Genomic DNA, 27,909 nt, shown 5'->3' with positions numbered 1-27,909 from the left:
GTACGTAGTTTTGTCATTGTGCGCTCTTTATCAGTGTGTGGCTTTCTTTATGACTGTTTTGCATGTCCTGTGTTCGCATCTTGTTTTTTTCATTGTGTGCTCCCAGATCAATGCCTTCATCCAGCTGTACTTCGCTTCTTTTTTTTGGGGGGGGGGGGTTTGAGTTCACTTTCTGCTAAAATTACAATGGGCTATATGCACGGAGTGGTGTCACATACTTCTGTTAAAATCTCTGATTGCTGTGTTATTTCCAGTTATGGCGAATGCCAGTGTTTGATTCTGTTTGACATCTGAAAATTTTAATCAATTTACAGTGTTTCTAGTATTTTTTTTTTTTGTCATTGTTCATATTTCTGTGGTTGTGTGTATCCATCATGACATCGAAGAAGACCAAGTTTTCTTTCCAGAGGAGAGAGGACAGCACATCAAGCTATCACTGCTGTGGTTGTGTGTACAGCTTCTGCACGATATAACTCCATTTTTAGTTTTTTCTCTTTCCCGAAAGATGGTGAGCAGCAAAGGAAATGAGTCATAAATATTCAAAGGGATCATTTTGTAGTAACGAGTTCTGTGCATTTTCTGCCTGCTGATGTGATCCAGCCATCAACCACACAGGGGCGCCATTTGTTAAAAAAAGGACCCGTCCCCGTTCTTTTTGAGTGGAACAACTACCCATTCCTGCCCCTCGTCCCAGTGTTTGGGAGCGAAGAGTGTGACCAAACCCTCTCGCTGATCACCTGGAGGAACCAGCGATGGAGGTAACTTTGCTTGACTATGACTACTGCTCTTCTGTGGAGCCAGCTGCAGTGGATCTGGTGCTTGATGAGACCGAAGCGCTCCGGTCAGAGGTGACTGATCTATAGAGGCAAATGGAGGAGATGGCCTTCAGCTATAAGTTTGGCTTGGAGCGGTTTGCTGCCTCTGATGATAACATCAGGTTATATACAAGGTAAGAAGGCTATAACGTTTGAATTACTAAAATTAATGGTTAAAAAATGTTAGCACTAACCCTAACCCGCTCCGCTACAGTCTCCCTTGCATCAGGCGTAGAACGCGCAACTAATGCGTGCATATAGTCAATAGCATGTACATACTTATCTGTATTATCATTCATGCATAGTATTATTTACACAATGAATACATGTCACACATCAGTGAAAACATTATTCATTCAGTATTGGAAATATTAATATGAACACAGTCCAATCAAATATCATTTTTGGTATTCTTGTTTCAGCTTTCTTCATTTCACTGCATTTATGTTCCTATTTTTTTTTTCTGTTGTTCTCTTGATGTTGTTGCATTCTGTTCTAAACATATGAACCAAAATATATTCTTTGTATTACCTGTACAAGCTGAATAAAAATATTTGGTGCCCTTTCTTACACCCAGCACATAGCAGCACATAGCACAGTGTAAGTGTTTTTGCTCATTTACCACTGAAAACCTCTCACTTCTGTTAACTACTGTGTTTTCTATTGAAATCGCAATGTACCAGGTTCAAGCTCGCATGATTAAATTATACCGACTGGTATAATTCACGATTAATTGAATACAAACACTCTGCACCCTGCACTCTGTGCTGAAACTTCATGCTGTTGCCATGTAATGGGCGATCAGTCACCATTACTGAATGACCTTCCCATGTTCACAATTCTGCACTAAGTGGAACTGTTGAAACATAAAAAAAAAAAAAAAATCAGTTGATTTAATTTTTTAAAACACTGAAACAAGTAAGTTACCCATAAGGTCTAGGGAGACAACTGTGAATTTTTGGCTGTCAACTTATCTTATTTTCACCAAAGCTTCTCGAATGAACAGTTGAGATCTTGCTGCACATTTGAGCAGCTTTTGTTGCCATCTAATGGGTGATGTGAGCATTTTATTTTATTTTACCTCCCATATTAAAGTATAAAAATCCAGATTTTGAGAATTTTACGGTTCTTAAGATTTGAGCTGTTAAAGTGACAAACATATACAATGGACTGACTTTAATGTTAGTTATATTGAAATTTATATACTGAAGAATATATTGCAATATATACTGTTAAAGTCTATGCTTCAAATTATATCAAAATATGAATTTCAGGCCATACTGCCCAGCCTTAGGACATGCCCCCAAAGCAGTTACACTATGCACATTACAACTATCAAACTTTAAAACAAAGGTTGCTTGAGGTTGCAAGTATTGTCTTATTATCTTGAGGTGTGTGTAATATATGCATTAGGTATAATGTGTTTTACCACAGGGTGTATGCGATATCTATCTGTCTATCTGTCTATCTATATATATATACACACGAGGGTAGGCAGAAAAGTTCTAAGGCTCACTATGATGCAGTTAATGCATTAACTGTATCATAGGCTCACTATGATGCAGTTAATGCATTAACTGTATCATAGGCTCACTATGATGCAGTTAATGCATTAACTGTATCATAGGCTCACTATGATGCAGTTAATGCATTAACTGTTGCTTTTGATGCTACCAGAAGCAATCGTGGTGTTAAAACTCAAATTCACTTTATTAGTAGTTGCAAGTGTACCAGAGACAATACTGGAATTTATCGGTTATCTGTAACTTCCGATACATTTTTGGGTGGTTTATCGTTTTATTTTTATCAAAGATAACTTTTCAGTTATCTGATTATCTGTTATCAAAGTTTAATATTTTGGTTATCTGTGCCCACCACTGCACTTACACAATTTCACATCCAGTTCGACAGTGATTGTCTACTGACTGCTTTTGTGTTAACAGTACTAATGACCACACATTTTCTAAGTGCCAAGCGAGTGGCGTTAGATATTCGACTACATTCGTACTATGTGTGAAGGGACCCTGAATGATGATTTTAAAAACAGCTGGGTCAGACCTTTGGTCCTTTTTTGCTTGAACCAGCCCAATTTTAATTTATTCCTGATGAAGTTTAAAACTGTCTCCCTGCAGCATAACATTTCATCCATTTGTTTGTAGTTTCAACATGATGCAGAGTTCACAGGAAAATCTTTAACGGCATCTCTCATTTGCTGCTGTGTGGACGAGCAGCGAGACGTTATATTTATCCTTCAGTCTCGGATCAGGACGTGAAAATGGGAAACTAATATCCACTGTGACGTCTCATCAGAGACGTTTCCAAGCGATTTTACAAATACAAACCTCAAGAAATCAAACCACAGACTAAATCCAACATGTGCCAGGAAAATGAAAATAACCCGGAAACATTCACCATTAAAATGGAAAATGGGCTGCATTTATATAGTGCTTTTCCATCTGCATCAGACGCTCAAAGTGCTTTACAATAATGCCTCACATTCACCCAGATGTCAGACTGCTGCCATGCAAGGTGCTCACTACACACCAGGAACAACTACGGGATTAAGAATCTTGCCCAAGGGCCCTTGGTGAATTTCCAGTCAGGCTGGGATTTGAACCAAGGATCCACTGGTCTGAAGGCCAACGCTTAACCACTAGACCATCACCTCCCCATAACAAACCCAGATTTCTAGGAATTCCTGGAAAACTCCTGTCACTGTATAATCTAATTTCCTGAACTGACAATATAAGAGAAATTTAATTGTATGTTTCTGGGAACATTGAAGCTCCAGCTTGTATTATTACTCTTGGAAAATCCTTTTTTAAATTTTATTAAGCATAAAAAGGCAAGCAAAAACAATACCAAAACGTCTTTTAAAATAAATTACATGACAATAAAACAAAAAATAACAGCAGCATGAAATGTATAAAAACACCATGTTTTTACTTAAAAAAAATTTTTTTTCGACAGGGGCCATTTTGATCTCTTACTTTAATGACACACTGAGTAAAAAAGCATGTATAATAAAATATAGTGTTAATGAACTACAGCTTTTGTCTCCTCAGTCAGGCATCTACCATCTGACAGGCAATTAACAAATCAAAAATTCAGAACTATGTATATTAGACATAACACAAATATTCATGCTAATGCCCAGGACACATTTATATTCATTGTCATATCAAATTCTGGTGGTGCCAAATGAATGTCGTAATTGTTCACTTTTAAACTAGGACGTCACACTGGAAAGTTCAGATTTTCAGATTTTATTTTTTTTTTTCTCCAAATTACAAAAAAGAGAGAAAAGCAACTTATTTAGATCTAAAATGCAATGCCATTATTAACACCTCCATCAAACACAAAATACTGATTTATATTTAACGTGCATATTTTAAAGTTGTCAAAAATACTGCCCATCCAGGGGAAATAAGACAACCCCTGGCAATAATTATGAAATCACCGGCCTCAGAGGATGTTCATTCAGTTGTTTAATTTTGTAGAAAAAAAGCAGATCACAGACATGACACAAAACTAAAGTCATTTCAAATGGCAACTTTCTGGCTTTAAGAAACACTATAAGAAATCAGGAAAAAAAATTGTCAGTCAGTCAGTAACGGTTACTTTTTTTAGACCAAGCAGAGGGAAAAAATATGGAATCACTCAATTCTGACGAAAAAATTATGGAATCATGAAAAACAAAAGAACGCTCCAACACATCACTAGTATTTTGATGCACCACCTCTGGCTTTTATAACAGCTTGCAGTCTCTGAGGCATGGACTTAATGAGTGACAAACAGTACTCTTCATCAATCTGGCTCCAACTTTCTCTGATTGCTGTTGCCAGATCAGCTTTGCAGGTTGGAGCCTTGTCATGGACCATTTTCTTCAACTTCCACCAAAGATTTTCAATTGGATTAAGATCCGGACTATTTGCAGGCTATGACATTGACCCAAAAAGACACATAGGGTCAATGTCATGGCCTGCAAATAGTCCGGAATTTTTTTTCTACAAAATTAAACAACTGAATGAACATCCTCCAAGGCCGGTGATTCCATAATTTTTGCCAGGGGTTGTATAAATAACATAAAGCATATACATTTCACCTCTATGACTTACTGGTGCTACCACAAAAAAAAAAAGCTAAAAAACATCTCTTTAGACCCATTATGTGGTTTTCTGACAGTTTAAAATTTTGATTGATTTTGTCTACGTTTAACTTCTTATTTTTGGACTGATGAACTTAATCAACTTTCCTTATGATATTTGTACATCATGTATTTTAAATATCATTTTATTTCATATGAATGTCAGCAGAAACAGAGAGGCCCTGTTTATTGTTTATTTGTAGTTTTCACAGATTCCTAAATCAGATTCATATTTCCCTGTCATGTCACATGTGCATCCCTCAGCAAAGACCCCTTCAGGATGGAAACCACGACAGTGTTCCATCCCTTTAAGACTGTTTCCTAAACTCTGATGTGCTGACACCTGAAATCCACTAGGTGGCAAAATGACTCCTTACAGATTTATCCTCAGTCTCCAGCTCCAGTCCTGCTTTCTCAAGGTTGGCCTCAAACTCCCTCCTTCTTTCCTGAGGAGAAATACACAAACACACAAGCCACAAGCATGAGCGTACAATCAGACACACGGACAGACAAACCACACAAACCCATATAATCCCTCTGTCATTTTACATTCACTGTCTTATTTCAGAAGGACTTAGAACGTGTTGGATTTTCTGTCCAAACTTGCTGTGAAAGTACAGTTGTTAGAGTTTGTTCATGGAGTACAGCTCCACCATCCTGACAGGCAATGGACAAAACTGAGCCACAAGGCAGCCATTGTGGTGGTGTTAGCTTTTCAAACAAAAAACATCCTATTACAACTTACAAAATGAATTTAAAGAACATTGAATAGATAGAAACAAACAAATTCTCCTTTATGAGGAAGTTACGCTTTGAACCTAAAAGCTAAACTTTTTAAAATGTACGACCAGGATTTGTACATTATTGTAGTTTGTCAGCTTACGGTACACACAGGTTCCAGTTCATGGATACAGTTGTGCTCGTAAGTTTATACAACCCCTGGCAAAAATTATGGAATCACCGGCCTTGGAGGATGTTCATTCAGTTGTTTAATTTTGTAGAAAAAAAGCAGATCACAGACATGACACAAAACTAAAGTCATTTCAAATAGCAACTTTCTGGCTTTAGGAAACACTATAAGAAATCAGGAAAAAAGATTGTGGCAGTCAGTAACAGTTACTTTTTTAGACCAAGCAGAGGGAAAAAAATATGGAATCACTCAATTCTGACAAAACAATTATGGAATCATGAAAAACAAAAGAACGCTCCAACACATCACTAGTATATTGTTGCACTACCTCTGGCTTTTATAACAGCTTGCAGTCTCTGAGGCATGGACTTAATGAGTCACAAACAGTACTCTTCATCAATCTGGCTCCAACTTTCTCTGATTGCTGTTGCCAGATCAGCTTTGCAGGTTGAAGCCTTGTCATGGACCATTTTCTTCAACTTCCACCAAAGATTTTCAATTGGATTAAGATCCGGACTATTTGCAGGCCATGACATTAACGCTATGTGTCTTTTTGCAAGGAATGTTTTCACAGTTTTTGCTCTTTGGCAAGATGCATTATCATCTTGAAAAATGATTTCATCATCCACAAACATCCTTTCAATTGATGGGATAAGAAAAGTGTCCAAAATATCAACGTAAACTTGTGCATTTATTGATGATGTAATGACAGCCATCTCCCCAGTGCCTTTACCTGACATGCAGCCCCATATCATCAATGACTGTGGAAATTTACATGTTCTCTTCAGGCAGTCATCTTTATAAATCTCATTGGAACGGCACCAAACAAAAGTTCCAGCATCATCACCTTGCCCAATGCATATTCGAGATTCATCACTGAATATGACTTTCATCCAGTCATCCACAGTCCACGATTGCTTTTCCTTAGCCCATTGTAATCTTGTTTTTTTCTGTTTAGGTGTTAATGATGGCTTTTGTTTAGCTTTTTTGTATGTAAATCCCATTTCCTTTAGGCGGTTTCTTACAATTCGGTCACAGACGTTGACTCCAGTTTCCTCCCATTCGTTCCTCATTTGTTTTGTTGTGCATTTTCGATTTTTGAGACATATTGCTTTAAGTTTTCTGTCTTGACACTTTGATGTCTTCCTTGGTCTACCAGTATCTTTGCCTTTAACAACCTTCCCATGTTGTTTGTATTTGGTCCAGAGTTTAGACACAGCTGACTGTGAACAACCAACATCTTTTGCAACATTGTGTGATGATTTACCCTCTTTTAAGAGTTTGATAATCCTCTCCTTTGTTTCAATTGACATCTCTCATGTTGGAGCCATGATTCATGTCAGTCCACTTGGTGCAACAGCTCTCCAAGGTGTGATCACTCCTTTTTAGATGCAGACTAACAAGCAGATCTGATTTGATGCAGGTGTTAGTTTTGGGGATGAAAATTTAGAGGGTGATTCCATAATTTATTCCTCAGAATTGAGTGAGTCCATATTTTTTTCCCTCTGCTTGGTCTAAAAAAGTAACCGTTACTGACTGCCACAATATTTTTTTTTTGATTTCTTATAGTGTTTCTTAAAGCCAGAAAGTTGCCATTTGAAATGACTTTAGTTTTGTGTCATGTCTGTGATCTGCTTTTTTTCTACAAAATTAAACAACTGAATGAACATCCTCCAAGGTCGGTGATTCCATAATTATTGCCAGGGGTTGTATATCCTGGCAGAATTTTTGATTTTTTTTTTTTTTTGACATTTTTCAGAGAATATGAATGATAACACAAAAACTTTTTTTCACTCATGATCAGGTGCGCCGTCAGGAATTTTGGGCCCCATGAAAAGAAATCTTACTGTACCACCCCCCACCCCCAATAGCCAGCAAAATTTTGATACTGGTTTACATAAAACTATGCATATATATATATATATATATATATATATATATATATATATATACTGAGGGAAGGAGTTTGTTTGCCAAAATCTTGCAATACATGGCCCCATCCATCCTCCCTTCAATACGGTGCAGTCGTCCTGTCCCCTTTGCAGAAGAGCACCCCCAGAGTGTGATGTTTCCACCCCCATGCTTCACGTTTGGTTTGGTTTTCTTGGGGTTGTTCTCATCCTCTAAACATGGTAAGTGGAGTTGACCCATGCCTCCTCTGGATCATCCAGATGGTCACTGGTGAACTTCAAACAGGCCTGGACATGTGCTGGCTTGAGCAGGGGGACCTTGCTGCCCTGCAGGATTTTAAACCATGACAGCATCATGTGTTACTAATGTAATCTTTGTGACTGTGGTCCCAGCTCTGTTCAGGCCATTGACCAGGTCCTCCTGTGTAGTTCTGAGCTTTCTCAGAATCATCCTTACCCACAAAGTGAGATCTTGCATGGAATCCCAGACTGACAGTCATCTTGTGTTTCTTCCACTTTCTAATAAATAATCATAACAGTTGTTGTCTTCTACCAAACTGCTTGCCTGTTGTCCTGTAGTCCATCCCAGCCTTGTGCAGGTCTACAGTTTTGTCCCTGGTTTCCTTAGACAGCTCTTTGGTCTTGGCTATGGTGGACAGGTTGGAGTGTGATTGATTGCGTATGTGAACAGGTGTCTTTTATACAGGTAACAAGTTCAAACAGGTGCAATTAATACAGGTAAAGAGTGCAGAATAAGAGGGCTTCATAAATAAAAATTAACAGGTCTGTGTGAGCCAGAATTCTTGCTGGTTGGTAGGGGGTTATTTGCAGCAGTAACATACAAATAAATTATTAAAAAAAATCATACACTGTGATTTCTGGATTTTTTTTTTTTGAAAACCGCAGGGTGTTCAAATACTTATTTGAGGTGATACTGTCTCTTTAAGGACTTCCCACGGAGCGAGACGTCGTGCAGCACTCCCAGGCCGTCGTCAGCCTGTTTCAAGCTAAAAACCTCCACATTTCAGGCTCTATTGATCCAGGACGTCGTGAGAGAACAGAGACGTTTCAGAAGAAGTCGGTTTTAGCATTTTATCCGGATATTCCACTGTTAAAGGAGATTTTTTTAATGAAAGACGTGCGGACGGGTCCGCGCGTCAGGACGCAGCCGGCGCGGTGCGGCGGCACAGGAAAAACACCTCCGTGTTGATAACCATTTGTAAAATCCAGGCGGCTTTTGATGGCTTTCAGTGGAGTGAGTATATGAGAAATTGTTTAACAGCTGGACATGTTCCAACTTGTCCTTAAGGCTTCCAACGGAGGTGTTTTTCCTGTGGCGGAGCTTCGCAGTGGAACAGTGGAATATCCAGATAAAATGCTGAAACCGACTTCTTCTGAAACTTCTCTGTTCTCTCATGACGTCCTGGATCAATAGAGCCTGAAATGTGGAGGTTTTCAGCTTGAAACTGGCTGACGACGGCACCTGGGACCGCTGCGCGACGTCTCACTCCTTGGGAAGTCCTTAAAGTGACAGTATCACCTCAAAATCTCTCATCAGCCGTTAAAATTTTCATGGAAAACCAGCTGAATTTTTCGAACCGTGTCCACTTCGATGTGCCTCACAGGTTTAGAAAAAATTTTGATCAAACAAAGCGCCAGTCTCTCAGCAACTTCTCAGACAAAGGAATTCCGACGAGGGGCTGGACGACTCCTCCCACAAGGAGTGCTCACAGGCGAATGACGTCACCGACAGGCATGGAAAAACTCACGCATGCGCACGAGGGTTCAAGCATGTCTGACGTAAAAACATATGAATGAAATCCATATAGTTTTTGAAAAAAATAAAAAAGACCTATACTTTATTGACAGACCTCATATTCTAAATTAACTAATGTTTATTTTCAGATCCAGGGCCATCCTGGATCTGATCTCTAATGAGCTGCAGGAGCAATAAAGAACTACACAGTGGTCAAAATTTTAAAATGCTCCAATCATGTTGAAAACTATATCACATTATTTGTCTGATCATAACAATTCCAAAAAGGTATAGTTTGGATTATCTATGACTGAATTCCATGGAGTTATGGGGTAAAAACAGCAAAAAAGGTGACAAAGGTCAGTGTCAGTTTGTACAGGGGTCAAAGGTTGAAGTAGCTCCAATTTTGGAAAAGTGATGCAAATTATTGGTTGAAATGAAAGGATTAAAAAATGGAATAGTTTTGACTGTGTTGAATGCTTGGTCTTCAAAGTAAAACAAGTTTGACGTCCATTGGATTCTATGACATGTCATATGTTACCCCGTAACATGATAACTAAGCATGACAGATGGTGCAAACTATTCCTTTTTAAAATGCTATTAACTCAACCAATAATTTACATTTTTTTTTCTAGCAAAATCGGTGCAACTTTAAGTTTTGACCCCTGTACAAACTGAAACAGACCTTTGTCACCATTTTTGCTAGTTTTTACCTCATAACCCCATGGAATTCAGTCATAGATACTCCAAACTATACCTTTTTGGAATCATTATGATCAGACAAATAATGTGTTATGTTTTTCAACATGATTGGAGCATCTTAAAATTTTGACCCCTGTAGCTCATTAGAGGTCAGCTCCAGGATGGCCCCATATCTGAAAAAATGAGTTAATTTAGAATATGTGTTGCAAATTTGATACTTTAATCACAAAATGCACAACTGTTATGGAACTTTTAGTTAAGCTGCTCCACTAGCAGCCCCACATGCAGATCTAATTTCTCTAAAACTGTTGATTTGTGGTGGAAAAAATACATATATGAAGCTACATGGTTGCTACATGCTATTTTATCTTCTGATTTCCAGAAAATGTAAACATTTCTCTGATTGGATTGAAAGCAATCACCCAGTCTGCATGCATGAGAAATGTACTCTGTTTCTATTGCAAAGCAGGAGGATGACAGTCCCAAACTACTGACTTAACATTATATTTCAGTGATAGCTGATGGTTTTTAAATTATTCAAATCATTCTGAAATAAATACAGACAACAGGCTTATTTTTAAATTTCAGAATAATTTTTTTATCCTTTAATGTTTTTTTCTTCAACATAATGTATTAATTCAACAAAACAGCAGTTCACCTTCCTTGGGGGCACTTGGGCTTGTTCAGACAGGGACTGACAGGCGGCTGCTGCTGCTCCTGACATTCAGAACATGCATAATTTTTTGAGCAGAGCAGCTTGCAAACCATCTGCCTGCATTGATTATTTAACTAAAACAATGGTGAAATGTATAATCCAGAGTTTTCTTCAGAAATATGAGCTAATATGGGGAGAATAGTAAATGGACTGCATTCATGTAGCGCTTCTCCATCTGCATCAGACACTCAAAGCACTTTACAATGATGCCTCACATTCACCCCAATGTCAGGGTGCTGCCATGCAAAGTGCTCACTACACACTGGCAGCAACTATGGGCTCAAGGACCTTGCCCAAGAGCCCTTAGTGATTTTCCGGTCAAGCTGGGATTTGAATAAAGGATCTTCTGGTCTCAAGCCCAACGCTTAACCACTAGACCATCACCTCCTGAGAAAAGTGAGCTACCTTATAAACTCTGGACACAGGCTATTTAATGTTCCATCACATGAACCAGTAACAGACCCACCTTGCCTCTGAAAGAATTGGGTGACATATTGTCGACCCTTCACTTCTTCCTCCTGTCTGAGTTGTTTTGCCCCGACTTTTGACGCATCTTGCCTGCCGCCTCCACACTCCTCCTCCACTCGCTGTCTGTGAAAACGTACACTCCGCAGCAGTCTGATGGAGCAATTGGACTGAACCATTTTATGTAAATAGAGAGGGGGTGAGTGTTGAGAAATGTTTCCAAAACAAATAAACTTAGTGCCACCAATTTTCAATTTTTTTCAATTTATTTTCATTTATATAGCGCCAAATCACAACAGAGTTGCCTCAAGGCGCTTCACACAAGTAAGGTCTAACCTTGCTAACCCCCAGAGCAGTAGTGGTAAGGAAAAACTCCCTCTGAGGAAGAAACCTCAAGCAGACCAGACTCAAAGAGGTGACCCTCTGTTTGGGCCTTGTTACAGACATACGAGGGCTGTCAATAAAGCAACGGTCCTTTTTATTTTTTTCAAAAACTATATGGATTTCATTCATATGTTTTTACGTCAGACATGCTTGAACCCTTGTGCGCATGCGTGAGTTTTTCCACGCCTGTCGGTGACGTCATTCGCCTGTGAGCACTCCTTGTGGGAGGAGTCGTCCAGCCCCTCGTCGGAATTCCTTTGTCTGAGAAGTTGCTGAGAGACTGGCGCGTTGTTTGATCAAAATTTTTTCTAAACCTGTGAGACACATCGAAGTGGACACGGTTCGAAAAATTAAGCTGGTTTTCAGTGAAAATTTTAACGGCTGATGAGAGATTTTGAGGTGATTCTGTCACTTTAAGGACTTCCCACGGTGCGAGACGTCGCTCAGCGCTCTCAGCCGCCATCGTCAGCCTGTTCAAGCTGAAAACCTCCACATTTCAGGCTCTACTGATCCAGGACGTCGTGAGAGAACAGAGAAGTTTCAGAAGAAGTCGGTTTCAGCATTTTATCCGGATATTCCACTGTTAAAGGAGATTTTTTTAATGAAAGACGTGCGGACGGGTCCGCGCGTCGGGACGCAGCCGACGTGGTGCGGCGGCACAGGAAAAACACCTCCGTGTTGATAACCATTTGTAAAATCCAGGCGGCTTTTGATGGCTTTCAGTGGAGTGAGTATATGAGAAATTGTTTAACAGCAGGACATGTTCCAACTTGTCCTTAAGGCTTTCAACAGAGGTGTTTTTCCTGTGGCGGAGCGTCGCGTCGGACCCGTCCGCACGTCTTTCATTAAAAAAATCTCCTTTAACAGTGGAATATCCGGATAAAATGCTGAAACCGACTTCTTCTGAAACTTCTCTGTTCTCTCACGACGTCCTGGATCAATAGAGCCTGAAATGTGGAGGTTTTCAGCTTGAACAGGCTGACGACGGCGGCTGAGAGCGCTGAGCGACGTCTCGCACTGTGGGAAGTCCTTAAAGCGACAGAATCACCTCAAAATCTCTCATCAGCCGTTAAAATTTTCACTGAAAACCAGCTTAATTTTTCGAACCATGTCCACTTCGATGTGTCTCACAGGTTTAGAAAAAATTTTGATCAAACAACGCGCCAGTCTCTCAGCAACTTCTCAGACAAAGGAATTCCGACGAGGGGCTGGACGACTCCTCCCACAAGGAGTGCTCACAGGCGATTGACGTCACCGGCAGGCGTGGAAAAACTCACGCATGCGCACGAGGGTTCAAGCATGTCTGACGTAAAAACATATGAATGAAATCCATATAGTTTTTGAAAAAAATAAAAAGGACCGTTACTTTATTGACAGACCTCGTAAATTACAGAACAATTCACAAAACGAATATAGAGGAAATGCAGTTGGTATACAGGACAGAAGGGTCTCAATGTATTTACAATACATTGTAAATAAAATATATGTGTGATTGTAAGTTTATTACTGAGTGTCATATTACTTTGTCAGTAAATTGTATTAGGGGCCTCTCTGGGCCCCTGTCAATCATGGGACCCTAGAATTGTTCTCCTTATTCCCCCCTTTTCGGCGCCCCTGGGTGAACTCATAATTTAGGTGCAGACTGATTCTGCTCTTTTTCTCTCTGTTGAGGCACGGATGAGATCTCCTGCAGATGACGGCCGCGCACCACAGGGCGCTGAACTGACCATGAGATGCCCTGGCTGAAGCTGGCATAGCAGTGCGTGGACCACCTTGGTGATGGTGACCTCTTTGAGCTACTGCAGTCTGCTTTTGGAAAGCAGTTCCATGAAGACCGTTTCTGCTGGGGTGACACTGATGACGTGATGGATGGACGCTGGCCCTGCATCCCAGAGTGCTCGACTTATCTCACAATGCTCTGCATATGGGGCCAATGACTGCATGCTCATTTCAACAATGCACTTTCTTTTTATGCTATTCTGGTTTTTTTGTTTCCTGTTTCTTCAACTAAAACTTTGTTAAAAAAAAAAAAAAAAAACTTGTTACTGTTAGAATGGCCTAAGCAGTGGGTCGTCCCTCTGAGTCTGGTCTGCTTGAGGTTTCTTCCTCAGTGTCATCAGAGGGAGTTTTTCTTTACCACTGTCATCTGTGTGCTTACTCTAGGGGCTGGTAAGGTTAGACTTCACTCGTGTGAAGCGCCTTGAGGCAACGGTTTTGTGATTTGGCGCTGCATAAATGAAATAAATTGAATTGAAATGGAATTACACACAACAAAATCATTTAATTAATTTATTTATGAATTGTTTTTGTTCTTTCAATTCACAAATATGTGACATGACAAAAAAAATAAACTATCTTCCTTTCGTTTCCTCTTTGTCATGCACTGTAACCCTGTTCTGACTGTGGATTGCATAATATGCCAACAGCTTCACAGTTAGTCACTGGCCACACTGGAAAATGCTAAGCAGCCAAATAAGCAGAGCCAGCTTCTTTTTGTGAAACTTACCTGCTTCTTTTCTCCATCTTTGTCATCAACATACGACAACACAAAGTCGATCCGGCGAACGCCGTCCCTGAAGAACACGGTGTCTTTACTGGGTTGTAGCCGTTCTGTCTGCAACAGAAACAAACTAGTTTTAACTTTACTGTCAGAGCAGGAAGCAGAAGCAAAAAGACATGAAATATACCACAAGCAAACACTGAAATGAAAGCAAGAGAAAGGAGACAGATGACCTGTACATGTAATAGTTGTGGTGCAGCCGCGTAGGTCACGGAGATGGGATATTTTTTCAGTGCACATATCCTTCTGTTGCAAATGTTTAAAGAGAATTCTGCTTCTTTCAAAGATAACTGTATGAGGGAAGCCACATGATGACTGGAGAAAAACCACAAGAAACAGAGAAGCCTGGGGGTTGTCCACTTACAACCTGTCATGATATAAAACACAGTAACAGACTTTCAGCACAATGAAGAAATGTGCCTCTAGTGTCAGACGTACTTCACTGACATTCTAATATATGTTTTTTTAATTCTATGTGGCCTCTGTGCTGGAACAGCATTCTGGAACAAGAGTCTATCAAGCACAATAAGTTCATGCCAAAGTTTCAAACTTGCAAAATACAGACAGGAAAATTTAGCAAGGGGGCGACACCAGATGCAAGGGAGTGGAGTGAGTGAGTGGGGGTGCAGAGCTTGTGACAATATGAGGTCAAAATGGGGCATTCTGAGGCTTCTTGAAGGTCCTGAACGACAATAACAGAGCGTGGGAGATGCGTGAAATATAACTTGTTTATGCTTTATGCGTGTCATTTTGCCACATTTTTAGTATTTTGGACAAAAAATACAATGGCACGTAACCAAGATCTGAAGTGGGGGGGTGTGATCAGGGATGCATTCTGGAGGGTTTTTTGATTACTAGTTTCTCACCCACACAATTTACGGTGCATCCAGAAAGTGTTCACAGCGCTGCACCTTATCCACGTTTTATTTTTTTATGTTACAGCCTGATTCCAAAATGGAATCATTTTCTTAATCAAAATACTACAAATAATACCTCATAATGTCAATGTGAATTTTTTTAAATAAAATTTTTGCAAATTTATTAAAAATGAAAAAAAAATCTAAGGAATCACACGTCCATAAGTATTCACAGTCTTAGCCATGAAGCTCAAATTGAGTTCAGGTGCATCCTGTTTCCACTGATCATCCTTGAGATGTTTCTACAGCTTAATTGGAGTCCACCTGGGGTAAATTCATTTGATTGGACATGATTTGGAAAGACACACACCTGTCTACAGATGAAGTCCCACAGTTGACAGTGCATGAAAATTCAGTAAGGTATATCTTATATATTATATTCCAATTCTAAGGTTAGAATGTTAGAATGCATAAGGTTAAAATGCATGTTAGAGCACAAACCAAGCATGAAGTCAAAGGAATTGTCTGTCGACCTCCGAGACAGGACTGTCTCAAGGCACAAATCTGGGGAAGGGTACAAAAACACTTTTGCTGCTTTGAAGGTCTCAATGAGCACAGTGGCCTCCATCATCCAAAAATGGAAGCAGTGCAGATCCACCATGACTCTTCCGAGAGCTGGCTGCCCGTCTAAACTGAGCTATTAGGGGAGAAGGGCCTTAGTCAGGGAAGGGACCAGGAACCTGATGGTCACTCTGTCAGAGCTCCAGCATTCCTTTGTGGAGAGAGGAGAACCTTCCAGAAGGACAACCATCTCTGCAGCAATCCACCAATCAGGCCTGTGGTTGAGTGGCCAGACGGAAGCCACTCCTTAGTAAAAGGTACATGGCAACCCACCTCAAGTTTGCCAAAAGGCAGCTGAAGGACTCTCAGACCACGAGAAACAAAATTCTCTGGTCTGATGAGACAAAGATTGAACTCTTTGGTGTGAATGCCAGGTGTCATGTTTAGAGGAAACCAGGCACCATCCCTACAGTGAAGCATGGTGGTGGCAGCATCATGCAGTGGGAATGTTTTTCAGCAACAGTAACTGGGAGACTAGTCAGGATTGAGGGCAAGACGAATACAGCAATGTACAGAGACATCCTGGATGACAACATGCTCCAGAGCACTCTTGACCTCAGACTGGGGCGAAGGTTCATCTTTCAGCAGGACAATGACCCTAAGCACACAGCCAAAATATCAAAGGAGTGACTTCAGGACAACTCTGTGAATTTCCCTGAGTGGTCCAGGCAGAACCCAGACCTGAATCCGATTGAATATCTCTGGAGAGATCTGAAAATGGCTGCGCACTGACACTCCCCATCCAGCTTGATGGAGCTTCAGAGGTGCGGCAAAGAGGAATGGGTAAAACTACCCCAAAGATAGGTGCACCAAGCCTGTGGCATCATATTCAAGAAGACTTGAGGCTGTAACTGCTGCCAAACGTGCATCAACAAAGTATTGAGCAAAGGGTGTGACTACTTATGTACATGTGATTTCTTACTTTTTTTTTATTTTTAATAAATTTGCAAAAATAAGTAAATAAATAAAATAAAAAAATAAAACTTTTTTCATTTTGTCATTATTGGGCTTGTGGGGAAAAAATAAGGTTATAACAACAAAATTTGGAAAAAGTGAAGCACTATGAATATTCTACGTGCTCTGTAGTTGTACTGCTTAATATTTGTGGAATTTGCACATTATGTTTTTCTACATTTTCACCTTTTCTTTGCCTTTACCCCAAACTGATATCACAACCTACATGTTTGTTTGATAACATTACTATCAATCAATCAATCAACATTTATTTCTATAGCACTTTACAGCAGCCAGACAGTGTCCACAGTGTTTTACAGTAAAATCAAAAATCAAGAATTCACAAAAACAAAAACATACAATAGAGTTAAAGAGGTTCATAGAAATAAAACATATTACAACAACACTCAGTATTAAAAGCCAGTTTAAATAAATAAGTCTTGAGTTTTGATTTAAAAAGTGCTCGGTCAGAAATAGTGCGTAACTCAGGAGTTAACTTGTTCCACAGTCTGGCTTCAGCTACCGCAAAAACAGAATCGCCCGAATTTATATTTTGACCTCAGAACATCTAAGTAAAGATAAACAGATGTCCACAATGTCATACTGTAAGTGTGGAGAGTTAAATTTCAACAAGTAGGAAGGTTCAAGGCCATTAATAGCTTTTAAAAACAAACGTTAAAATCTTAAAATCAGTTCTAAAACCAACAGGAAGCCAGTGGAGTGATTAAAGTATGTCATAATATGCTCACTTCTGGAAGTGTTCATTAAAAGACAAGCAGCAGCATTTTGCACAAATTGGAGGTGTGCAAGAGAAGACTGCTTAACACCAGCGCAAAGTGCATTACAGTAATCAAGTGTGGTGCTGATGAAAGCATGAATGACTGTCTGAAGATCACATCGACAGAGGAAGGGCTTTACTTTAACCAGAAGATGTAGCTGGAAAAAAACTTGCTTTGACAACAGACTTCATCTGTTGATCAAACCTCAAACAGCTATCAAACACATACTAACCCCAAGAGCCATAATCATTTTCATATTTATGGCTTCCTGAAATGTAACTGACCTGATTTTGAAGCTAGAACCTCAAACAGACTCAGTAATGCCTGAGCTGATTAACTGGGGATACAAAATTCAAAACATGCACTATGCACATTAGTTATGTAGTTATGCAGAAAAATTAAATGAAGTAAACTTGTTTTTATATGGCTCATCAGTTAAACAGTTCAGAACTGTAGTAATAGTCAAGTCCAGAGTAATAATGATTTAAACATTTTAGTTGTTAAAATATTGTAATTATTATTATTATTACTATTATTATTATAAATAGTGGTGGTTGTAGTAGTATTCTGTATGAAAAAATTTAAAAGTGGACCTTTAATTGAGGGGTGTTGGGGGGGCATCCCCCCCCCCCCCCCCCCCCACACACAACACCCTCTTTCCACCTGGATTCGCCCCTGGTTTGTAGTGTCTGAGCAGGTAGAATGGAGAAGTTGACCTAATTGAGAGGTAAGGTTTCATCAGCACTTTTTACTTTATGCTGTCCTCAGAAAAGACTTTAGGTGTATTTGGAAAAAAAAAATTGTTTTAGGGCATCTGCAGCTGTGTTTTTAGTTTAACCACAGAGAGGACAGAAAAGTTTAAAAATATGTTTGTAAACTTTGCTCTTTGCTCTCTGTGTCCTCACGCTCTGAGACACAGAAGGGAACTGTTTTTTTCAACTTGGACCTGCTGTGCAAAACAGCAGACTGACAGCTCGCAGCATCAAACGATGTAAACACAGACAGTGATTACAGCTGCATGTACTGAATGTGTTACACTGGTACTTCAATAACACCGTAATTCTGTAGAGACCCCGAACAGGCATCAGTATGAAGATCATGGCAAAAGTGGGCGAAGTGGGTGGTTAGTCCCCCACCTGGCTATGGGCCAGTTGAACAGGTTTGTTATTTCGTGGTAATAATGTTATGTGTTTATGGAAAAATCAATTGCCAAGGGCAAGGCTGTATGCTAGTAATAATGCTTAAAAATAAATATATTGGCATTTCGGCAAAGGGGCGTGCAGCCAAAACAAGGATATATGGCGCCCCTATTTCCCAAGGATTTTTTAAAAAGAAGACCTGAAAGTTCAGTTACAATTTCCCAGAAGGTACAGTAGTGTTCAGAATAATAGTAGTGCTATGTGACTAAAAAGATTAATCCAGGTTTTGAGTATATTTCTTATTGTTACATGGGAAACAAGGTACCAGTAGATTCAGTAGATTCTCACAAATCCAACAAGACCAAGCATTCATGATATGCACACTCTTAAGGCTATGAAATTGGGCTATTAGTAAAAAAAAAAAAAGTAGAAAAGGGGGTGTTCACAATAATAGTAGTGTGGCATTCAGTCAGTGAGTTCGTCAATTTTGTGGAACAAACAGGTGTGAATCAGGTGTCCCCTATTTAAGGATGAAGCCAGCACCTGTTGAACATGCTTTTCTCTTTGAAAGCCTGAGGAAAATGGGACGTTCAAGACATTGTTCAGAAGAACAGCATAGTTTGATTAAAAAGTTGATTGGAGAGGGGAAAACTTATACGTAGGTGCAAAAAATTAGAGGCTGTTCATCTATAATGATGTCCAACGCTTTAAAATGGACAAAAAAAACAGAGACACGTGGAAGAAAATGGAAAACAACCATCAAAATGGATAGAAGAATAACCAGAATGGCAAAGGCTCACTCATTGATCAGCTCCAGGATGATCAGGATGATCAAAGACAGTCTGGAGTTACCTGTAAGTGCTGTGACAGTTAGAAGACGCCTGTGTGAAGCTAATTTATTTGCAAGAATCCCCCGCAAAGTCCCTCTGTTAAATAAAAGACGTGCAGAAGAGGTTACAATTTGCCAAAGAACACATCAACTGGCCTAAAGAGAAATTGAGGAATTTTTTTGTGGACTGATGAGAGTAAAATTGTTCTTTTTGGGTCCAAGGGCCGCAGACAGTTTGTGAGACGACCCCCAAACTCTGAATTCAAGCCACAGTTCACAGTGAAGACAGTGAAGCATGGTGGTGCAAGCATCATGATATGGGCATGTTTCTCCTACTATGGTGTTGGGCCTATATATCGTATACCAGGTATCATGGATCAGTTTGGATATGTCAAAATACTTGAAGAGGTCATGTTGCCTTATTCTGAAGAGGACATGCCCTTGAAAAGGGTGTTTCAACAAGACAATGACCCCAAGCACACTAGCAAATGAGCAAAATCATTGTTCCAAACCAACAAAATTAATGCCTCGCAGATGTGAAGAAATCCTGAAAAACTGTGGTTATACAACTAAATACTAGTTTAGTGATTAACAGGATTGCTAAAAAAGCAGTTTGAACATAATAGTTTTGAGTTTGTAGCATCAACAGCAGATGAACACCCCCTGTTCTACTTTTTTTTTTTTACTAATAGCCCAAGAAAAGCATGTTCAACAGGTGCTGGCTTCATCCTTAAATAGGGGACACCTGATTCACACCTGTTTGTTCCACAAAATTGACGAACTCACTGACTGAATGCCACACTACTATTATTGTGAACACCCCCTTTTCTACTTTTTTTTTTACTAATAGCCCAATTTCATAGCCTTAAGAGTGTGCATATCATGAATGCTTGGTCTTGTTGGATTTGTGAGAATCTACTGAATCTACTGGTACCTTGTTTCCCATGTAATAATAAGAAATATACTCAAAACCTGGATTAATCTTTTTAGTCATATAGCACTACTACTATTCTGAACACTACTGTACATCTGAGATCAAGCCTAGATTTGATGTTTTGGTTAAAGAAAATCCTCGTCCATACCACTTAATCATGAAGCTGATTAACTGGGGATACAAAATTCAAAACATGCACTATGCACAAGTTCTCCATTCACACCCACAGAAGCCTATAATTTCTTCTGGGTTGTCTGGTTGTCTTGGTGGCTTTCCCCACTTGTCTCCTTCTTGCACAGTCACTTAGTTTTTGAGAATGATCTACTCCATACAGATTTACCATAGAGTACCATACTTTTTGTATTTCTTCATAACTGGTGTAAATAAAGTAAAAGACATATTCAGTGACTTGGAAATGTTCATGTATCCATCCCCTGACTTGTCTGAAGAAAACTGGCAATAAAACTGATTATTTACAGGTATTATACCAAAGCGTTCAATTACTTATGCAGCCCATCATCTTGGCTTTCATATTTTTAATTAATTCATATCTTCTTCTTCTCGGTGCTGGCTAAAAGGATGACCTCCTACTTACTAACTAATGGCTACACTGACACCAAATGCCAAAAAGGAGTTCCAGGATATTCAGGGTGTGTCGAGCACTCAACAATGATCTGGAATCAAATCCAGCGAGCCAAACGGGAGAAGACTGATTTGCATGTTGTATGGCTTGACCTTGACAACGCACATGGATCAGTCCCTCATCAGCTGATCAGTTATGCCTTGGAGTTCTTCCACGTACCCTGCTGCATTAGGAACCTGGTAGTACAGTACTTCAGTGAACTGCAGATGTGGTTTGCCCTCTAGGATTTTATTACTGGATGACAGCAGCTTCAAGTGGGAATTGCCATGGGGTGTGCCATTTCTCCGACCCTATTTGTTGCAGCTTTTGAGGTCATCCTCATTGGCGCAAGGCAAATGGCCAGACTACCATCAGGGCAGAGGCTACCCCCACTGAGAAGCTACATGGACGATGTCACCAGTCTGCTTCTGACAGCACCTTGTACATCGTGGCTACTGAAGAGGCTGGATGAACTGATGTCATGGGCCAGAATGAAGATCAAGCACTCCAAATTCCCATAGCCTGTCACTAAAAAATGGAGTTCAGAGTGACAAATTTATCTTTGTCGTTGGAGGAGAGAAAATCCCCCGTCTCTCCGAGCAACCTATAAAAAGCCTGGGGAGGCAGTATTCAGCAGAGTTGTCAGACAAGCAGATGGGGAGAATTGTCATGAAACAGCTCACAGATGGCTTGGCGAGGACAGATCAAAGCCAGCTCCCCGGGAAGTACAAAACATGGTGCTACTATTTCACCATCTACAGAAGGTTGATGTGGCCCCTAAAAATGAGCAAGAATCCGTCATCAGCTGTGAGGAAGATGGACGGAAAAGCCAATTCATTAATCAGGAAGTGGTTTGGGCTCCCACGGTGCCTCTCAGAGTCAGGCCTCTTTGGGAAAAACACTCTTTAACTCCCACTGCAGTCCATAAGCGTGGCATATATGCAGGAGAACGCCAGACTGGTTCTCGAGCTTAACGTGTCCACCGACCAGTCAGTCAGGGATGCCTGTGCCAAAGTCGCTACAGGCTGGAAGTGGAACGCTGCAAGCGCAGTCCATCAAGCTGTCGGTAGACTGCAATATCAGGAAGTTGTGGGCAGAGTCCAGGACAGAAGAGCAGGACTTGGATGGGGAGAAGCTCCATGGTTCTGGTCCAAGGCCACCCGCAAGGAAAGGAAGAAGATGGCAGTGTCAGAGGTAACAAAGATGGAGGAAGAGTGGTATAAGATCAAGGCGGTGATGCAGGTCCGTCAAGGACATTGGACGACCTGGGAGTCACTAACTGAAAGATCACATGGCCTGAACTGTAGAAAATCCCGCAGGCAAGGCTCAGCTTCCTAATCCGCTCAACCTATGACATGCTTCCCTGCCCTCATAACCTCCACCAGTGGTTCAGACAGGAGGAGTTTTGCTCACTCTGTAACGCCCCCAACTCAAGCCTTCAATACATCTTGGCAGGCTGTCCGGTAGCAATCTCTCAGGGGCGAAATCGATGGCAGCATGACCAGGTCCTTAAGAAGCTGGCATAGGTCCTGGAGAGGTGCCGACAGGACAGCAAACAACCTCTACCAGAAAAGAGTTACACCAACTTTGTCAAGGAAGGTGGCAGAAAGTACTCCAGACAAGGAGGGATGCCAGGGCCTTTCTCCCCTGACCAGGAGTGGAACATGAGGGTTGACTTAGACAAGCAGCTCAAGTTTCCCACAGAGATTACCATCATTTCTCCCCGCCCCGACATTGTTGTGTGGTCTACAGAAGCAAGAGCGGTGCACCTCATCGAACTCACAGTTACATCAGAGGAGGAGATCGAGATCATCTTCGAACACAAGAAGGCCAAGTTTTTGTGTAGGCTCTCAGTTGTCCAGGTGGTTTCCATAGTAGAGAAGCTTGAATCTTCGACTGGACTGGGTTGCTTGACGCGACGACGTTTCGCTTCAAATCGCAGAAGCTTCCTCAGCTAAAATTCTTGCTCTGGTGGTCTGACTTCTGTCTTGACTCTTGTAGAGAAGAATTTATTCTTCTCTACAAGAGTCAAGACAGAAGTCAGAAGAAGTCAGAAGAAGAAGGCCAAGTATTCCGACCTGGTCATAGAATGTCGGGAGGCTAGCTGGAAGACCACCATCTACCCTGTGGAGGTAGGCTGTCGTGGATTCATGGGCCTCTCAACGACACGCCTGTTGAGGGATGCAGGTGTAACTAGAGGAAAGCTGTGGAAGGCCACTAATGAGCTTGCTGAGGAAGCCAGCTTTTGTATTGGCTGAGGAGGAAGCATAAGAGCTGGGGAAAGAACATCTAACCCCAACAACAGCTGCAGAGAGTGATACCAGTCAGCTGCGGGGGTGACAGGGAGACGTCCCTGCCACTGCTCCGCCACCAGGAGACGTTCCAGGATTAAAGGGGCGAAATGTTGATGAAAGGTGGTTCCTGGCTGATGACCCTGCAGCTGAACCTGCAACTGGCACATGGGCACTGGAGGAGGTGCCACAAGCAGAAATGCCTAGCAGGAAATTACACCTCACCTGTAAACAGTTGTAGAGATTTGCTTTAAGTTTGAGTTTAAGGAAGATACTTTTAGAAATTTTTTATTTTTTTGTGTTTTTTTGCATTTGAAATGTCTTAAACAAATTAAAATGTGTGAAATACCACGTGTTCCAATAGTTTTAGAGGGCACTGTGTCTAATGACATTTTCACCCATTCAGTGGCAACAACTAGCGGTTTATTGTGAGTATTTTTAGCACGTCAAACCCCATTACATTGTGTCACTGTTTAACCCCTGATGGTACTTGAATTATAAATAAATACTGGACTGATTAAAATGTTTTGGGGTTTGTTTGTTTTTTTGTCATTTGTGAAAATATCAACCCAAAAATCTCAAATTAAAGTCCTGGTTGAAAAATCCCAAAATTCTTGTTTCAAGTTCCTAAATATGCGGTTGAAGATGAGTGAGTGAGTGTCTCCACTATCTGAGTGCCCATCAAGATGATGAATTGCTTTTGAATGCAGCAGGATGAATTGTGAGTGCTCACAATAATATTATTCACACAAAATCAGCCAAATACTTCCGAGTGCATATAATTACTTAAAGTATCCCCTAAAAGAAATGCAAGACTTTGGTTTCATTGCTGTTTGCCTTTTCATTCAGAGGATTTCTGGATTCTGACATGCCCTGACTGGAATCCAAGTGAACACGTACTTTACTTACTGAATGAAAAATGTTGCAAGAGCAAGTGGAAATTGAAAAGGATTTCAGTACCTGGACAGAACATCCCCAGGAAAGGAAAGCAGCAACCAACCCAGTCTCACAAGTTCATTCATGCACATTTTCGTGACGGGTTGTTTTTTTTTTAATCTTACTATTACTAACCCTAATCCTTCCCCTAACCATAACCCCCCCCCCCCACCCCGCATCACTTTTCATTTCGTGCTCCCGTCACGGAATGTATTCGAATGCATTTGTTCTCCAGTTATGAAAATGTGACAGTTTTCATGAAAATATCACAAACCAATAGATTAATGTATATTTCGTAATGCTGAATCACGAAATGCTGTCAGATACGGTAGGCAGCAACATATGGTGACATCTATGGTTCCACAGTTAAAAAAAAAAAAAAGACGGTGACCTTTAGAGTTTAAAGAAAAAGTGCTTCATCCCTTTTCAATATGGATTTATATGAGTAGCATTTAATGACCATCAACCATTTGCACCACCATGTGGGAAATGAGCACTGATCATACACTGTCTGTATAATTAGACCCATAGTTCTCAAACAGAGCTCCCTCTGGTGGTACGCTGAGTTAATGAGTTTTTTTCATGAATATAAAAATATATACCTCTCCCCCCCACACACACACCAGTAAACATTAACTACAAAATTTATAAGCACTGAAATTATATTTAAATTATGTTTTCATCATTTAAAAATGATACAGAAAACGTATGTTCATTTTGAAGCGACATGCACAACACACCTGTGAACTACAAACTGTGAACTTTAAAGCACTTTCAGCATTTAAAGGTGTAAGAGATGAATAACAATGACTGATACGGACTGTGTTATATACAACGGTACTAATGGCAATTATATAATGGCTGAGTGGATCCTTGTCATTTGATTGGTGCTTTGTATATCACATGACCTGGATTATTCGTCCCATTTGTGTTGCATTGCATTTAGAGTGCAAATTTGGTTCCATACGTTTGGTACCATTGCACTCTGTGCTGGGCTGTGGGCAGTCCTTAAAGCGACAGTAACATTCCATAATCTCTCATCAGCCGTTAAAATTTTCACCGAAAACCGTCTGAATTTCTTGAATGGTGTCCACTTGGATGTGCTTTACAGTTTCAGAAAAAATTTTGATCAAGCAAAGCGGCAGTCTCTCAGGAAGAAGTCAGACAAAGGAATTCCGATGAGGGGGGTGGACCAGTGCTCACTCAAAGCCTGCCCACAGGCGAATGACGCAATCGACAGGCATGAAAAAACTCACGCATGCGCACGAGGGTTCAAGCTTGTGTGACGTAATCGCACATGATTCAAATCCATATAGTTTAAAAAAAAAATAAAAAGGTCGGTTTCTTTTCTAATTGACCTCGTACATACATACATACATACATACATACATACATGCGCACACACACAAAACAAATCGACTGCGCTGTAAGCTGTCTGACATGATTTTTTTCGCTGCACTGAGGAAATACAGTCCTTTTTTTGGTAGTACATGTGCACACAAGCGCCTTCCTTGTGTGAGCGCGCACAATCACACAAGCCGGCCGGCACTTAGTTGTAAAACAAATATGGCAGAGTTTGTTTCGCTGATGGATGATGATTTGATGCACGGCATGGTGGACTTCATTGTCAGAATTATTTTTGGACTCCTATTTAAAGTTCGTGTTGGATTGTTGATGTCAAAGCAGCAGTGATGCACCAAAGCTGGATTAATTTTGTGTCTTTCGATCAGGAACACAGTGCGAGGTGCACCACTTCGTGCCGCTGATGTGGAATAAATAAAACATAAAAACCAGCAGGTACCTGTGGAAAAAAAACCACCTACAGGATTTGTACTTGCAATGATTGCCAGCCTGAAACTTTACCACTGAGCTACCGTCATTGGCCTGTAAATGGTGCAGGGAAAATGCCTGAAATCAACAAAGAGGTGGACGCATATAAAAATAAATAAATAAAAACCACGCACCATAAAAAAAACACAGCATTTTATATTGAATCCCTCTTATCAAGCAGGCAATACAAATATGATCCATCTGTTTCTCTGTAGATCTCTCATGGGGAAATTTCACTGCCAGCTTGACAGTGATTGTCGCAGACTGTTGTCGTGCCAAGAATGCGAATGGCCGCACATTTTCTAAGTGCCAAATAAGCAGTGTTAGATGTTCGTGCGTGTCAGCTGGAATTTGGCCGACACCTGCCACAAGAGGGATCGAAGGGTTCGCACAGTGCACACTCCGTCTTTAAGCCGCTGGTGTACGCAAATAATTGTGGCAACAGGTGTACGAGGCGTTCAATTCTTACTTCGTGTGCACTTCGACCAAACTTCACACTATGTGTGAAGGGGCCCTTAGGGTGACTATGTTGTGATTTGGTGCTATTAAAAAGAGTTCAATTTAATTATTTTAATTCTGGTTCTAATGGTGGTACTTGTAAAATCAAATATTTTCTAAGGTGGTACTGATTGTAAAAAGATCGAGAATTACTGTACTAGACAAACTCTCAGTGATGTCATCCATAAGTTTTCTGAAGCAAGGTTTTGAAGCTCAGATTACAGCTCCAAATGTTGCCATTTTGTCAATGCCTGACTCCACCTAACTCTCGGTCACCCCATAAATGGGTAAAGAGGCGGGGCATGGGCAAAACCAGTATAACATTGGTAAGATAAATGAAGGCTAGACATACCCCGTCCCCCATCTCATAGGTACTAAAACAACTGAAGCCACGGCTAACAGGCTAACTTTAGTTTAGGTGTTTGATTAATGCATATTTTTGTGGACTGGACAGAGGCTTTTTACAACTGGTGACTTGGGTGTGTGCATTAAAAAAAATATGACTGGCATGTTGGCTCAGTAATTGTTGTGTCATCGGTGGAGGTAATGTCACCAAGCTATATGCTAATGATAACCTGGTGCTAACATACAAATTAAAAAAATTCACTCAAAGGAAATACTGGAACAGACTTCATAGATGGTCTGTTACTACAGTTAACCACACAACAAACCAAATAATCTCAGATCGTTTTCATAATATGCTCAGAAAGGACAGACCTGGTTGAGTTCCCTGAAGCTAGCAGCCACTGCTTTTGGGGCACTGAAACATCTTGCGCACACACACACTGCCTGTCACTCAAGGTGACCACGCTGCTAGGTATTCATAACTTTGTGGTTTAAATTAGATGAAATTGATGACTTATCCGGCAGCACAGTGGCTTAGTGGTTAGCACTGTTGCCTCACAGCAAGAAGGTCATGGGATCGATTCCCACCTGTGGCCTTTCTGTGTGGAGTTTGCATGTTTTCTCCGTGTTTGTGTGGGTCCCCCCCCGGTTGCCCCGGCATCCTACCACATCCAAAGACGTGCAAGTTAGGTGGGCTGGAAAATTGAATTGTTCATAGATGTGCATGCAGTGTGACTGTGCTTGTTTGTCAATACGTGGCCCTGCAACAGGTGTCTTGTCCATGGTGTACCCCACTTCATGCCTTATGACTGCTGGAATTTGCTCCAGCCCCCCCTTGACCCTTAATTAGAGTTAAGCAGTTGAAGATGAGTGAGTGATGACTTATCTCCCCTCGAACCTCATGCAGTTC

General features: G+C 40.7%; 1 protein-coding gene across 4 annotated transcripts in view; it reads right to left on the bottom strand.

Moving 5' to 3' along the window:
- The window catches only part of ano5b (anoctamin 5b), a 202,296-nt gene that overhangs the window by 50,813 nt on the left and 123,574 nt on the right, over positions 1-27,909 (bottom strand). For all 4 annotated transcript variants that reach the window (XM_034191614.1, XM_034191588.1, XM_034191597.1 and 1 more), the window contains 2 exons: positions 14,311-14,418; positions 5,340-5,408 (listed from right to left, as the gene is read on the bottom strand). In XM_034191614.1, coding sequence (XP_034047505.1) covers positions 5,340-5,408; positions 14,311-14,418 — 177 coding nt within the window. The remainder of the gene's footprint in view (positions 1-5,339; positions 5,409-14,310; positions 14,419-27,909) is intronic.

Source organism: Thalassophryne amazonica, chromosome 2 (genome assembly GCF_902500255.1).
Source record: "Thalassophryne amazonica chromosome 2, fThaAma1.1, whole genome shotgun sequence".
In the NCBI taxonomy this organism is placed as follows: domain Eukaryota; kingdom Metazoa; phylum Chordata; class Actinopteri; order Batrachoidiformes; family Batrachoididae; genus Thalassophryne; species Thalassophryne amazonica.
The sequence above is the reverse complement of the archived record's forward strand: the minus strand, read 5'-3'. Positions and strand labels throughout refer to the sequence as shown.